Below are 18225 nucleotides of genomic sequence, written 5' to 3'. Positions count from 1 at the left end.
CACACTGAAAGGTTCCACCTCTTGATTCTGGGTAATAACGGACACACGAACATTAGACAAGTAGTTAACTGTTAATGTGATTTTGTTTACAATTACCATGTCTTAAGATGCAGGAATCAATAAATAAATATATCATGAATCAGTACTTTTAGGAAGTGAAGTTGCAGAATATTTGTCTACAAGCAAAATGTGCACCTGACAAGCATATTATCTTCTATATGGCCAACACTACCCCCTGGTTCCATCCCCGTGGCTCTCGCGATCTCAAATTACCCGCCCTTGATTTTCTTGAGCCAATTTGAATTTCTATTCAGTATAACGGACCAATCAGATTGCAAGTTGCAATCCAACCTCAATGATGAGTTGGCGATGTCAACAACAGGCGACGTACCAAACTGATTACGACAGAGTTTAAAATAAATTTGTGGCTGAAAATTCTTGAAAAATATAATTATGCAAAAATTGCCTGCCACATTGTTGCAAGGCGATTTTCTTTAAAAAAAATATCAAGTTTTTTAGCTGTAGCCGAACATATATCTAATTTCGAGACAAAATACCCCGAATATCAAATAGCAACCGTCTTAGTGATATATAATCGGTTTGTGATTGCTACTTAAATACTATGTTAATAGTGCATGTTTCTAAAGACGTAATGACACAACCATTTATGTGTTGTCAGTAATATAATTGGCAACTCGGATAACCTCTCCTGCACCGGCTCCTCTGACCCCTCCGTCAGCACTGACGCCGATGACGACAACGGTGGGGCACACCATCACACAGCCTGCTAGAGGTTCCGTGTCCTGCTTGCTCTTAGACTTTAAAAGGCACATCCGGTCGCTGCGCTCTAGCTTGAGAACAGCGAAGCTCTCTTTGTTAAGCTTGATGCCGGAGGTCGTGACGGACGTGTCCCCGGTTAGTATTGCGTCCTTGATCCCCTTGACTTCCTGGGCACTGGGTGTGAAACTGGCGCTAGCTGCAAGTGAATTGCCGTTGTGGTCGAATATACCCCCTTCCTTCATAAACGATTTCTGCATGAGACTAGCATGGTGGTTTCTCCAACCCGCGTATGGATCCATCTGAAACAACACAAATTAAACTTATTGAGTTTATGGGGCGGTCGGGTAGGCTAGTGGTTGAAGCGTTCGCTCGTTACGCCGAAGACCCGGGTTCGATTCCCGACATGGGTACAGTATGTGAATATCTGGTGTTCCCCGCCGTGATATTGCTGGAATATTGCTAAAAGCGTCGTAAAACCTCACTCACTCACTCACTATTGATTTCATCTTTCCAGGCAAGGGCGTTAACTGACAATGAATGTCCAGTTTCTACTTTTATAGTCAGTTAACGCCCTTGCCTCATGAAGATGATTTTGTTTTGAATAAAGCAGCAATACCATACTTCCTTTATTGGATGCCCGGGCGTCTATTTATCTTGCACAAGTCGTTGTATTGACCCGGTGTCTTTTAGAGGCCGACATCTGTTCTGTCCATAATGACATTCGTATGATATCAATGATATAGAGGCCACTGGGACCTACTTTTAATGAGTAGCACATACATTTCTTCTGTTGGCAAGTTGAAGTCCACAGCCAAGGAACCTCATGTTTGGTCTCTGTTTTGGTTAGCCCTTTGGAAAATTCTTGAAAATTCAGGGTCAGATTCACTCTCAAGGTCATACATTAAGTACATCACGTCAACGCCAGAAATGAACCAGCCTCGATCATCCGACCCCAAAAACAGGATTCCACAGGATGGAGAAGGCAAATTATATGAATGGATCACTGAGAATCAGTAATGACGCGAGGTGTTCGCGAAACGGGTAAGCACCTACGCATAAGTGAGTGAGTGAGTATGGTTTAACGCCGCTTTTAGCAATGTTCCAGCAATATCACGGCGGGGGACAACAGAAATGGGCTTCACACATTGTACCCATGTCGGGAATCGAACCCGGGTCTTCGGCGTGATGAGCGAACACTTTAACCACTAGGCTACCCGACCGCCCCCCTACGCATAAGGAAGTATGTGTTTGTAGCCTGACGCCGCAAAGCCTCTGTCATTTCATGGCGGCATGTAAACAAACCAGTCAATGCAGTGGTGGATCAGGAATCTAGCGATAAGATGGCACATTCACTGCTTTTGAACGATATGGTAATATCGTATATTTTTTAAAAGGCATTCGTTCGAGGTAACCCAAGAAATGAAATAAAGTAGATGTCACCCTTGGAATGGAGAATTGAAGAAGAAAGCTTTTCATCGACCATTATTGAAGGTCAAGGTCACTAAAATGGTAGTGTGTAAGGTGGTTCTGCTTTGTGTCCTCAACAATCTGTGTTCGTATGAGATGTCAGTAAGAGTGGGCACCCGTGTTTTCGACCATAACTATTTAAGCATGCGATTGGATGAAACTGAATTGTTCCCAACCGGAAGTGATGTTATTAAACCGGAAAAACTTATCGTTTTCTTATTAAGGTAGCTATAACGACATGCATTTCTGTTTTAAAGTTGCTCTGTATTTGACATATGTTTTCCCAAACTTGAGGGGATGTTATATTAAACCGGAAGTAGTTATTACTTTGTTATCAATATGGGCACACTTTTGATACAGCCAGGAAAGGGAAAAGATTGGGATGGAGCTGTTTGAGTTGTTGCAAGTAATTGCTTCGCCCCTCAATCCATATACTACCATTGCTTCACTCCTCAATCCATATACTACCATTGCTTCGCCCCTCAATCCATATACTACCATTGCTTCACTCCTCAATCCATATACTATCATTGCTTCACCCCTCAATCCGTATACTACCATTGCTTCGCCCCTCAATCCATATACTACCATTGCTTCACTCCTCAATCCATATACTACCATTGCTTCACCCCTCAATCCGTATACTACCATTGCTTCGCCCCTCAATCCATATACTACCATTGCTTCGCCCCTCAATCCATATACTACCATTGCTTCACCCCTCAATCCATATACTACCATTGCTTCGCCCCTCAATCCATATACTACCATTGCTTCAACCCTCAAACCATATGCTACCATTGCTTCGCCCCTCAATCCATATACTACCATTGCTTCACCCCTCAATCCATATACTACCATTGCTTCGCCCCTCAATCCATATACTACCATTGCTTCACCCCTCAATCCGTATACTACCATTGCTTCACCCCTCAATCCATATACTACCATTGCTTCGCCCCTCAATCCATATACTACCATTGCTTCACCCCTCAATCCATATACTACCATTGCTTCAGTCCTCAATCCAGATACTACCATTTCTATCTCTTGATCCAAGATCCATTTATATCAAATATCCATATATTACCATCTCTTCATCAAATACCCATATATTACTATCTCTTGATCCAAGATCCATTTATATCAAATATCCATATATTATTATCTCTTGATCCAATATCCATATATTACCATCTCTTCATCAAATACCCATATATTACTATCTCTTGATCCAAGATCCATTTATACCAAATATCCATATATTATTATCTCTTGATCCAATATCCATATATTACCATCTCTTCATCCAATATCCATATATTACCATCTCTTCATCCAATATCCATATATTACCACCTCTTCATCCAATATCCATATATTACCAGCTCTTCATCCAATATCCATATATTACCATATCTTCATCCAATATCCATATATTACCACCTCTTCATCAAATACCCATATATTACTATCTCTTGATCCAAGATCCATATATTACTATCTCTTCATCAAATATCTATATATTACCATATCTTCATCCAATATCCATATATTACCATCTCTTCATCAAATACCCATATATTACTATCTCTTGATCCAAGATCCATTTATATCAAATATCCATATATTATTATCTCTTGATCCAATATCCATATATTACCATCTCTTCATCCAATATCCATATATTACCATCTCTTCATCAAATACCCATATATTACTATCTCTTCATCCAAGATCCATTTATATCAAATATCCATATATTATTATCTCTTGATCCAATATCCATATATTACTATCTCTTCATCCAAGATCCATTTATAACCAATATCAATATATTACCATCTCTTCATCAAATATCCATATATTACTATCTCTTCATCAAATATCTATATATTACCATATCTTCATCCAATATCCATATATTACCATCTCTTCATCAAATACCCATATATTACTATCTCTTGATCCAAGATCCATTTATATCAAATATCCATATATTATTATCTCTTGATCCAATATCCATATATTACCATCTCTTCATCCAATATCCATATATTACCATCTCTTCATCAAATACCCATATATTACTATCTCTTGATCCAAGATCCATTTATATCAAATATCCATATATTATTATCTCTTGATCCAATATCCATATATTACCATCTCTTCATCCAATATCCATATATTACCATCTCTTCATCAAATACCCATATATTACTATCTCTTCATCCAAGATCCATTTATATCAAATATCCATATATTATTATCTCTTGATCCAATATCCATATATTACTATCTCTTCATCCAAGATCCATTTATAACCAATATCAATATATTACCATCTCTTCATCAAATATCCATATATTACTATCTCTTCATCAAATATCTATATATTACCATATCTTCATCCAATATCCATATATTACCATCTCTTCATCAAATACCCATATATTACTATCTCTTGATCCAAGATCCATTTATATCAAATATCCATATATTATTATCTCTTGATCCAATATCCATATATTATCATCTCTTGATCCAATATCCATATATTACCATCTCTTCATCCAAGATCCATTTATAACCAATATCAATATATTACTATCTCTTGATCCAATATCCACATATTACTATCTCTTCATCCAATATCCATATATTACCATCTCTTCATCAAATACCCATATATTACTATCTCTTGATCCAAGATCCATTTATATCAAATATCCATATATTATTATCTCTTGATCCAATATCCATATATTACCATATCTTCATCCAATATCCATATATTACCATCTCTTCATCAAATACCCATATATTACTATCTCTTGATCCAAGATCCATTTATATCAAATATCCATATATTATTATCTCTTGATCCAATATCCATATATTATTATCTCTTGATCCAATATCCATATATTACTATCTCTTCATCCAAGATCCATTTATAACCAATATCCATATATTACCATCTCTTCATCCAATATCCATATATTACCATCTCTTCATCCAATATCCATATATTACTATCTCTTCATCCAATACCATTTATATCAAATATCCATATATTATTATCTCTTGATCCAATATCCATATATTACCATCTCTTCATCCAATATCCATATATTACCATCTCTTCATCCAATATCCATATATTACTATCTCTTCATCCAAGATCCATTTATATCAAATATCCATATATTATTATCTCTTGATCCAATATCCATATATTACCATATCTTCATCCAATATCCATATATTACCATCTCTTCATCAAATACCCATATATTACTATCTCTTGATCCAAGATCCATTTATATCAAATATCCATATATTATTATCTCTTGATCCAATATCCATATATTATTATCTCTTGATCCAATATCCATATATTACTATCTCTTCATCCAAGATCCATTTATAACCAATATCCATATATTACCATCTCTTCATCCAATATCCATATATTACCATCTCTTCATCCAATATCCATATATTACTATCTCTTCATCCAAGATCCATTTATAACCAATATCAATATATTACTATCTCTTGATCCAATATCCACATATTACTATCTCTTCATCCAATATCCATATATTACCATCTCTTCATCAAATATCCATATATTACCACCTCTTCATCCAATATCCATATATTACTATCTCTTGATCCAATATCCATATATTACCACCTCTTCATCCAATATCCACATATTACTATCTCTTCATCCAATATCCATGTATTACCATCTCTTCATCAAATATCCATATATTACCACCTCTTCATCCAATATCCATATATTACCATCTCTTCATCAAATACCCATATATTACTATCTCTTGATCCAAGATCCATTTATATCAAATATCCATATATTATTATCTCTTGATCCAATATCCATATATTACTATCTCTTCATCCAAGATCCATTTATAACCAATATCAATATATTACCATCTCTTCATCAAATATCCATATATTACTATCTCTTCATCAAATATCTATATATTACCATATCTTCATCCAATATCCATATATTACCATCTCTTCATCAAATACCCATATATTACTATCTCTTGATCCAAGATCCATTTATATCAAATATCCATATATTATTATCTCTTGATCCAATATCCATATATTATTATCTCTTGATCCAATATCCATATATTACCATCTCTTCATCCAAGATCCATTTATAACCAATATCAATATATTACTATCTCTTGATCCAATATCCACATATTACTATCTCTTCATCCAATATCCATATATTACCATCTCTTCATCAAATACCCATATATTACTATCTCTTGATCCAAGATCCATTTATATCAAATATCCATATATTATTATCTCTTGATCCAATATCCATATATTACCATATCTTCATCCAATATCCATATATTACCATCTCTTCATCAAATACCCATATATTACTATCTCTTGATCCAAGATCCATTTATATCAAATATCCATATATTATTATCTCTTGATCCAATATCCATATATTATTATCTCTTGATCCAATATCCATATATTACTATCTCTTCATCCAAGATCCATTTATAACCAATATCCATATATTACCATCTCTTCATCCAATATCCATATATTACCATCTCTTCATCCAATATCCATATATTACCACCTCTTCATCCAATATCCACATATTACTATCTCTTCATCCAATATCCATATATTACCATCTCTTCATCAAATATCCATATATTACCACCTCTTCATCCAATATCCATATATTACCATCTCTTCATCAAATACCCATATATTACTATCTCTTGATCCAAGATCCATTTATATCAAATATCCATATATTATTATCTCTTGATCCAATATCCATATATTACTATCTCTTCATCCAAGATCCATTTATAACCAATATCAATATATTACCATCTCTTCATCAAATATCCATATATTACTATCTCTTCATCAAATATCTATATATTACCATATCTTCATCCAATATCCATATATTACCATCTCTTCATCAAATACCCATATATTACTATCTCTTGATCCAAGATCCATTTATATCAAATATCCATATATTATTATCTCTTGATCCAATATCCATATATTATTATCTCTTGATCCAATATCCATATATTACCATCTCTTCATCCAAGATCCATTTATAACCAATATCAATATATTACTATCTCTTGATCCAATATCCACATATTACTATCTCTTCATCCAATATCCATATATTACCATCTCTTCATCAAATACCCATATATTACTATCTCTTGATCCAAGATCCATTTATATCAAATATCCATATATTATTATCTCTTGATCCAATATCCATATATTACCATATCTTCATCCAATATCCATATATTACCATCTCTTCATCAAATACCCATATATTACTATCTCTTGATCCAAGATCCATTTATATCAAATATCCATATATTATTATCTCTTGATCCAATATCCATATATTATTATCTCTTGATCCAATATCCATATATTACTATCTCTTCATCCAAGATCCATTTATAACCAATATCCATATATTACCATCTCTTCATCCAATATCCATATATTACCATCTCTTCATCCAATATCCATATATTACCACCTCTTCATCCAATATCCACATATTACTATCTCTTCATCCAATATCCATATATTACCATCTCTTCATCAAATATCCATATATTACCACCTCTTCATCCAATATCCATATATTACCATCTCTTCATCAAATACCCATATATTACTATCTCTTCATCCAAGATCCATTTATATCAAATATCCATATATTATTATCTCTTGATCCAATATCCATATATTACTATCTCTTCATCCAATATCCATATATTACCATCTCTTCATCCAATATCCACATATTACCATCTCTTGATCCAAAATCCATATATTACCATCTCTTCATCCAATATCCATATATTACCATCTCTTCATCCAATATCCACATATTACCATCTCTTGATCCAATATCCATATATTACCATCTCTTCATCCAATATCCATATATTACTATCTCTTCATCCAATATCCACATATTACCATCTCTTCATCCAATATTCATATATTACCATCTCTTCATCCAATATCCATATATTACCATCTCTTCATCCAATATCCATATATTACCATCTCTTCATCAAATATCCATATATTACCACCTCTTCATCCAATATCCATATATTACTATCTCTTCATCCAATATCCATATATTACCACCTCTTCATCCAATATCCATGTATTACCACCTCTTCATCCCATATCCATATATTACTATCTCTTCTTCCAATATCCATATATTACTATCTCTTCATCCAAGATCCATTTATAACCAATATCAATATATTACCACCTCTTGATCCAATATCCATATATTACTATCTCTTCATCCAAGATCCATTTATAACCAATATCAATATATTACCACCTCTTCATCCAATATCCATATATTACCATCTGTTCATCCAATATCCATATATTACTATCTCTTCATCCAAGATCCATTTATAACCAATATCAATATATTACTATCTCTTGATCCAATATCCATATATTACCACCTCTTCATCCAATATCCATATATTACCATCTCTTCATCCAATATCCATATATTACTATCTCTTCATCCAAGATCCATTTATAACCAATATCAATATATTACTATCTCTTGATCCAATATCCATATATTACCACCTCTTCATCCAATATCCACATATTACTATCTCTTGATCCAATATCCATATATTACTATCTCTTCATCCAATATCCATATATTACTATCTCTTGATCCAATATCCATATATTACTATCTCTTGATCCAATATCCATATATTACTATCTCTTGATCCAATATCCATATATTACTATCTCTTGATCCAATATCCATATATTACTATCTCTTCATCCAATATCCATATACTACTATCTTTTTCATCCAAGTTCCATTTATAACCAATATCCATATATTACTATGTCTTGATCCAATATCCATATACAACCATCTCTTCATCAAATATCCATATATTGCCATCTCTTCGTCCAATATCCATATATTACTATCTCTTCATCAAATACCCATATATTACTATCTCTTCATCCAAGATCCATTTATATCAAATATCCATATATTACCATCTCTTCATCAAATACCCATATATTACCATCTCTTGATCCAAGATCCATTTATATCAAATATCCATATATTACTATCTCTTGATCCAATATCCATATATTACCATCTCTTCATCCAATATCCATATATTACCATCTCTTCATCAAATATCCATATATTACCACCTCTTCATCCAATATCTATATATTACTATCTCTTCATCCAAGATCCATTTATAACCGATATCAATATATTACTATCTCTTGATCCAATATCCATATATTACCACCTCTTCATCCAATATCCATATATTACCACCTCTTCATCCAATATCCATATATTACTATCTCTTCATCCAATATCCATATATTACTATCTCTTCATCCAAGATCCATTTATAACCAATATCAATATATTACCACCTCTTGATCCAATATCCATATATTACTATCTCTTCATCCAAGATCCATTTATAACCAATATCAATATATTACCACCTCTTCATCCAATATCCATATATTACCATCTGTTCATCCAATATCCATATATTACTATCTCTTCATCCAAGATCCATTTATAACCAATATCAATATATTACTATCTCTTGATCCAATATCCATATATTACCACCTCTTCATCCAATATCCATATATTACCATCTCTTCATCCAATATCCATATATTACTATCTCTTCATCCAAGATCCATTTATAACCAATATCAATATATTACTATCTCTTGATCCAATATCCATATATTACCACCTCTTCATCCAATATCCACATATTACTATCTCTTCATCCAATATCCATATATTACTATCTCTTGATCCAATATCCATATATTACTATCTCTTGATCCAATATCCATATATTACTATCTCTTGATCCAATATCCATATATTACTATCTCTTGATCCAATATCCATATATTACTATCTCTTCATCCAATATCCATATATTACTATCTTTTTCATCCAAGTTCCATTTATAACCAATATCCATATATTACTATCTCTTGATCCAATATCCATATACTACTATCTTTTTCATCCAAGTTCCATTTATAACCAATATCCATATATTACTATGTCTTGATCCAATATCCATATACAACCATCTCTTCATCAAATATCCATATATTGCCATCTCTTCGTCCAATATCCATATATTACTATCTCTTCATCAAATACCCATATATTACTATCTCTTCATCCAAGATCCATTTATATCAAATATCCATATATTACCATCTCTTCATCAAATACCCATATATTACCATCTCTTGATCCAAGATCCATTTATATCAAATATCCATATATTACTATCTCTTGATCCAATATCCATATATTACCATCTCTTCATCCAATATCCATATATTACCATCTCTTCATCAAATATCCATATATTACCACCTCTTCATCCAATATCTATATATTACTATCTCTTCATCCAAGATCCATTTATAACCGATATCAATATATTACTATCTCTTGATCCAATATCCATATATTACCACCTCTTCATCCAATATCCATATATTACCATCTCTTCATCCAATAGCCATATATTACCATCTCTTCATCAAATATCCATATATTACCACCTCTTGATCCAATATCCATATATTACTATTTCTTCATCCAATATCCATATCAGGACCACACCTGTCTGACAGTGTCAACATCAGGTCTACCTCTGTCTGACTGTGTCTACATCAGGTCTACCTCTGTCTGACAGTGTCTACATCAGGACAACCTCTGTCTGACAGTGTCTACATCAGGACCACACCTGTCTGACAGTGTCTACATCAGGTCTACCTCTGTCTGACTGTGTCTACATCAGGTCTACCTCTGTCTGACAGTGTCTACATCGGGACAACCTCTGTCTGACAGTGTCTACATCAGGTCTACCTCTGTCTGACTGTGTCTACATCAGGACTACCTTTGTCTGACAGTGTCTACATCAGGACTACCTGTGTCTGACAGTGTCTACATCAGGTATATCTCTGTCTGACGGTGTCTACATCAGCTCTACCTCTGTCTGACAGTGTCTACATCAGATCTACCTCTGTCTGATAGTGTCTACATCAGGACCACACCTGTCTGACTGTGTCTACATCAGGTCTACCTCTGTCTGCCAGTGTCTACATCAGGACCACACCTGTCTGACAGTGTCTACATCAGGTCTACCTCTGTCTGACTGTGTCTACATCAGGTCTACCTCTGTCTGCCAGTGTCTACATCAGGACAACCTCTGTCTGACAGTGTCTACATCAGGACCACACCTGTCTGACAGTGTCTACATCAGGACCACACCTGTCTGACTGTGTCTACATCAGGTCTACCTCTGTCTGCCAGTGTCTACATCAGGACAACCTCTGTCTGACAGTGTCTACATCAGGTCTACCTCTGTCTGACAGTGTCTACATCAGGACTACCTTTGTCTGACAGTGTCTACATCAGGACTACCTGTGTCTGACAGTGTCTACATCAGGTATATCTTTGTCTGCCAGTGTCTACATCAGGACAACCTCTGTCTGACAGTGTCTACATCAGGTCTACCTCTGTCTGACAGTGTCTACATGAGGACTACCTTTGTCTGACAGTGTCTACATCAGGACTACCTCTGTCTGACAGTGTCTACATCAGGACCACACCTGACAGTGTCTACATCAGGTCTACCTCTGCCTGACAGTGTCTACATCAGGTCTACCTCTGTCTGATAGTGTCTACATCAGGTCTACCTCTGTCTGACGGTGTCTACATCAGGACTACCTCTGTCTGACATTGTCTACATCAGATCTACCTCTGTCTGACAGTATCTACATCAGGTCTACCTCTGTCTGCCAGTGTCTACATCAGGACAACCTCTGTCTGACAGTGTCTACATCAGGTCTACCTCTGTCTGACAGTGTCTACATCAGGACTACCTTTGTCTGACAGTGTCTACATCAGGACTACCTGTGTCTGACAGTGTCTACATCAGGTATATCTTTGTCTGCCAGTGTCTACATCAGGACAACCTCTGTCTGACAGTGTCTACATCAGGTCTACCTCTGTCTGACAGTGTCTACATGAGGACTACCTTTGTCTGACAGTGTCTACATCAGGACTACCTCTGTCTGACAGTGTCTACATCAGGACCACACCTGACAGTGTCTACATCAGGTCTACCTCTGCCTGACAGTGTCTACATCAGGTCTACCTCTGTCTGATAGTGTCTACATCAGGTCTACCTCTGTCTGACGGTGTCTACATCAGGACTACCTCTGTCTGACATTGTCTACATCAGATCTACCTCTGTCTGACAGTATCTACATCAGGACCACACCTGTCTGACAGTGTCTGCATCAGGACTACCTCTGTCTGACAGTGTCTACATCAGGACTACCTCTGTCTGCCAGTGTCTACATCAGGTCTACCTTTGTCTGACTGTGTCCACATCAGGACTACCTCTGTCTGCCAGTGTTTACATCGGGTCTACCTCTGTCTGACGGTGTTTACATCAGGTCTACCTCTGTCTAACATTGTCTGCATCAGATCTACCTCTGTCTGACAGTGTCTACATCAGGACCACACCTGTCTGACAGTGTCTACATCAGGTCTACCTCTGTTTGATAGTGTCTACATCAGGTCTACCTCTGTCTGACAGTGTCTACATAAGACTACCTCTGTCTGACACTGTCTACATCAGATCTACCTCTGTCTGCCAGTGTCTACATCAGGACAACCTCTGTCTGACAGTGTCTACATCAGGACCACACCTGTCTGACAGTGTCTACATCAGGTCTACCTCTGTCTGACTGTGTCTACATCAGGTCTACCTCTGTCTGCCAGTGTCTACATCAGGACAACCTCTGTCTGACAGTGTCTACATCAGGTCTACCTCTGTCTGACAGTGTCTACATCAGGACTACCTTTGTCTGACAGTGTCTACATCAGGACTACCTGTGTCTGACAGTGTCTACATGAGGTATATCTCTGTCTGACGGTGTCTACATCAGCTCTACCTCTGTCTGACATTGTCTACATCAGATCTACCTCTGTCTGATAGTGTCTACATCATGACCACACCTGTCTGACAGTGTCTACATCAGGTTTACCTCTGTCTGACAGTGTCTACATCAGGACTTCCTCTGTCTGACAGTGTCTACATCAGGACTACCTCTGTCTGACAGTGTCTACATGAGGACTACCTCTGTCTGACACTGTCTACATCAGGTCTACCTCTGTCTGACACTGTCCACATCAGGTCTACCTCTGCCTGACACTGTCTACATAAGGTCTACCTCTGTCTGACAGTGTCTACGTCAGGACTACCTCTGTCTGACAGTGTCTACATCAGGACTACCTCTGTCTGACTGTGTCTACATCAGGACTACCTCTGACTGACGGTGTCCACATCAGGTCTACCTCTGTCGGACAGTGACTACATCAGGACTACCTCTGTCTGACAGTGTCTACATCAGCTCTACCTCTGTCTGACAGTGTCTACATCAGGTCTGCCTCTGTCTGACAGTGTCTACATCAGGTCTACCTCTGTCTGACAGTGTCTGCATCAGGACTACCTCTGTCTGACAGTGTCTACATCAGCTCTACCTCTGTCTGAGCGTGTCTACATCAGGTCTGCCTCTGTCTGACAGTGTCTACATCAGGTCTACCTCTGTCTGACAGTGTCTGCATCAGGTCTACATCTGTCTGACTGTGTCTGCATCAGGTCTACCTCTTTCTGTCAGTGTCTACATCAGGTGTACCTCTGTCTGACAGTGTCTACATCAGGTCTACCTCTGTCTGACAGTGTCTACCTCTGTTTGACAGTGTCTACATCAGGTCTACTTCTGCTTGACGGTGTCTACATCAGATCTTCCTATGTCTGACTGTGTCTACATCAGGACTACCTCTGTATGACGGTGTTTACATCAGGTCTACCTCTGTCTGACGGTGTCTACATCAGGACTGCTTCTTTTTGACAGTGTCTACGTCAGGACTACCTCTGTCTGACAATGTCTACACCAGTTCTACCTCTGTCTGACAGTGTCTACATCAGGTCTACCTCTGTCTGACAGTGTCTACATCAGGACCTCTGTCTGACAGTGTCTACATCAGGACTACCTGTCTGACAGTGTCTACATCAGGACTATCTCTGTCTGACACTGTCTACATCAGGACTACCTCTGTCTGACAGTGTCTACACCAGCTCTACCTCTGTCTGACTGTGTCTACATCAGGTCTACCTCTGTCTGACAGTGTCTACATCAGGTCTACCTCCCTCTGACAGTGTCTACATCAGAACTACCTCTGTCTGACAGTGTCTACATCAGGGCTACCTCTGTCTGACAGTGTCTACATCAGATCTACCTCTGTCTGACAGTGTCTACATCAGGTCTACCTCTGTCTGACAGTGTCTACATCAGGACCTCTGTCTGACAGTGTCTACATCAGGACTACCTGTCTGACAGTGTCTACATCAGGACTATCTCTGTCTGACACTGTCTACATCAGGACTACCTCTGTCTGACAGTGTCTACACCAGCTCTACCTCTGTCTGACTGTGTCTACATCAGGTCTACCTCTGTCTTACAGTGTCTACATCAGGTCTACCTCTGTCTGACAGTGTCTACATAAGACTACCTCTGTCTGACAGTATCTACATCAGGACTACTTCTATCTGACAGTGTCTACACTAGTTCTACCTCAATCTGGCAGTGTCTACATCAGGACTACCTCTGTCTGACAGTGTCTACATCAGGTCTACCTCTGTCTGACAGTGTCTACATCAGGTCTACCTCCCTCTGACAGTGTTTACATCAGGTCTACCTCTGTCTGACAGTGTCTACATCAGGTCTACCTGTGTCTGGCAGTGTCTACATCAGGACTACCTCTATCTGACAGTGTCTACACCAGCTCTACCTCTGTCTGATAGTGTCCACATCAGGTCTACCTCTGTCTGACAGTGTCTACATCAGGACTACCTCTGTCTGACAGTGTCTACATCAGCTCTACCTCTGTCTGACAGTGTCTACATCAGGTCTGCCTCTGTCTGACAGTGTCTACATCAGGTCTACCTCTGTCTGACAGTGTCTGCATCAGGTCTACATCTGTCTGACTGTGCCTGCAGCAGGTCTACCTCTTTCTGTCAGTGTCTACATCAGGTGTACCTCTGTTTGACAGTGTCTACATCAGGTCTACCTCTGTCTGACAGTGTCTACCTCTGTTTTACAGTGTCTACATCAGGTCTACCTCTGTCTGACAGTGTCTACTTCTGCTTGACGGTGTCTACATCAGATCTTCCTATGTCTGACAGTGTCTACATCAGGACTACTTCTTTTTGACAGTGTCTACGTCAGGTCTACCTCTGTCTGACAATGTCTACACCAGTTCTACCTCTGTCTGACAGTGTCTACATAAGGTCTACCTCTGTCTGACAGTGTCTACATCAGGACAACCTCTGTCTGACAGTGTCTACATCAGGACTATTTCTGTCTGACAGTGTCTACATCAGGTCTACCTCTGTCTTACAGTGTCTACATCAGGTCTACCTCTGTCTGACAGTGTCTACATAAGACTACCTCTGTCTGACAGTATCTACATCAGGACTACTTCTGTCCGACAGTGTCTACACTAGTTCTACCTCAATCTGGCAGTGTCTACATCAGGACTACCTCTCTCTGACAGTGTCTACATCAGCTCTACCTGTCTGACAGTGTCTAAATCAGGTCTACCTCCCTCTGACAGTGTCTACATCAGGTCTACCTCTGTCTGACAGTGTCTACATCAGGTCTACCTGTGTCTGGCAGTGTCTACATCAGGACTACCTCTGTCTGACAGTGTCTACACCAGCTCTACCTCTGTCTGATAGTGTCTACATCAGTACGACCCCGACTTGTCTATATCGGCACAAAATGGCGGGTGTCAAGGCAATCGAAGAGTACGTATCTATTACACAGAACGTGTTACGTCAGAAGCCGTCGGACCAGCGTCGGAACAAACTGTAATCCAGCTTACCTTTCAGGAGGTAATATCCAATAAACCCGAGGGTATATCCCCTTGAAGAGTTAGCTGAAAATCTGTTCCAGAATTTCCGTGGAAGATAGCAGCGTACAGGTTTGGGCAGTATATACCCGCCCTTTTTATCTTCTGCAGCCGTTGTTCAAGCAGCGAGTAATGTTGTGTTAATGCCCCGGTCTCTATGTCGTTGCGCTCCACAGAACACGATGCTTGCTGTTTAGAGGCAGGTATTATTTGATCGGGCGTTCATTATTATTGACAACAAAAGACTTCGAATAAGCTTATGCACTGTGCAGGGCTTGATGTTAACCGCGTCACTGCGTCGTATTGGCAAGTGGTTCTACAAGTTCTATATGTATATATATATATATATATATATATATATATATATATATACAGAGAGAGAGAGAGAGAGAGAGAGAGAGAGAGAGAGAGAGAGAGAGAGAGAGAGAGAGAGAGAGAGAGACACACACACACAGACAGACAGACAGGACGGGACATACATACATACATACATACATACATACATTGATGTATTGAATGCTTGCAGTGTCAACATGTTATAGGTCGCTGCTCAAATTCAATATATTCACTCACTCATTCACTCAAACTACTCGTTTTACTGGAGGGGACACAGGAAGCCCATTCGTCTGGAGCGTCGCAATTCGGTGTGCAGAGTTGCGCCCCTTGATCACACCAGAAATATACGATCGTTGATTCGAATCCCGGTTCGCCCCGATTTTGTTTCTAGTTTTGTAAGAACCATACACGTGGGTTTCACCAAAGTAAATTACTGAGACCAGCATCACTTCGGACTTTCCTCCCACATTAAGCTGTCACGCCGTGAAATAGCTGGAATACTCACTTACTCTATTTCATCCTTGTGGTGTTGGGGGCACGGGTGTCCCAGTCGACTAAGAAGCCGCGATTCGCTGGGCAAAGTTGCGTCCCTTGGGCACGCCAGAAACCTATGATTTTTCGAATCCCGGTTCGCCCCGATTATGTTTCTAGGTTTGTCAGCACCATACCCGTGCTCGTGGGTTTCACCGAAGTGGTAAACGACTGAGACCTGCATCACTTCGGGCTTTCCTCCCACATTAAGCTGACATGCCGCGATATAACTGGAACCCAACTCACTCACTCACTCACTCCTTGTGGTGTTACGTGTCACAGCCAGCAGGCCTTTCGATTACATGTATATAAATGGGAAGAGAATCAATCATATCGGTTGGTTGGTTGGTTTGTTGTTTAACGCCGCACTCAGCAATATTCCAACTATTTGACGGCGGTCTGTAAATAATCGAGTCTGGATCAGACAATCCAGTGATTAATATCAAGAGCATCGATCCACGCAATTCGGATCGATGACATGCATCAACCAAGTCAGCGAGCCTGACCGCCCGATCCCGTTAGTCGCCATTTACGATAAGCATAGTCCCCTTTTACGGCAAGCATGGGATGCTGAAGACCTATCCTACCCCGGAATCTTCACGGGTCCAATCATAAGGGTCGAAGATGGGAGGGTGATTAGAATAAACACTTAGACATGCTGAAACAGCTCCACAAAGTGTAGCCCTTTGTGCTGAAGCGTATCCTTAGGATTGTTTGCTTGATTGTTTTTTGACGCGGCATTTAGCAATATTCAAGCTATATGACGGCGGTCTGTAAATAAACAAGTCTGGAAAAGACAATCCAGTGATTGACATCATGAGCATCGATCCACCCAATTGGGATACTATGACATGCATCAACCAAGTCAGCGAGTCTGACCACCCGATCCCGTTAGTCGCCTTTTACGACAAGCATGGGTTGCTAAAGACCTATAC

General features: G+C 38.6%; 1 protein-coding gene across 1 annotated transcript; it reads right to left on the bottom strand.

The window, feature by feature from the left end:
- On the bottom strand, window positions 1-16606 carry LOC139460778 (uncharacterized). The gene is made up of 2 exons (XM_071242250.1): window positions 16397-16606; window positions 1-1079 (listed from the first exon to the last, which is right to left on the bottom strand). The coding sequence occupies exon 2, from the start codon at window positions 1077-1079 to the stop codon at window positions 666-668; it is 414 nt and encodes a 137-aa protein (XP_071098351.1). The 5' UTR covers window positions 16397-16606; the 3' UTR covers window positions 1-665.
- Between the last annotated feature and the right edge of the window lie 1619 nt (window positions 16607-18225).

The sequence above is a fragment of the Haliotis cracherodii genome, unplaced genomic scaffold (genome assembly GCF_022045235.1).
Source record: "Haliotis cracherodii isolate W230 unplaced genomic scaffold, xgHalCrac1.p SCAF_14, whole genome shotgun sequence".
Taxonomy (NCBI): Eukaryota; Metazoa; Mollusca; class Gastropoda; order Lepetellida; family Haliotidae; genus Haliotis; species Haliotis cracherodii.
The sequence above is the reverse complement of the archived record's forward strand: the minus strand, read 5'-3'. Positions and strand labels throughout refer to the sequence as shown.

Bases quoted from the DNA above. Each gene is read 5' to 3' on its own strand.
- LOC139460778 (XM_071242250.1), bottom strand. From the start codon at position 1,079: ATGGATCCATACGCGGGTTGGAGAAACCACCATGCTAGTCTCATGCAG.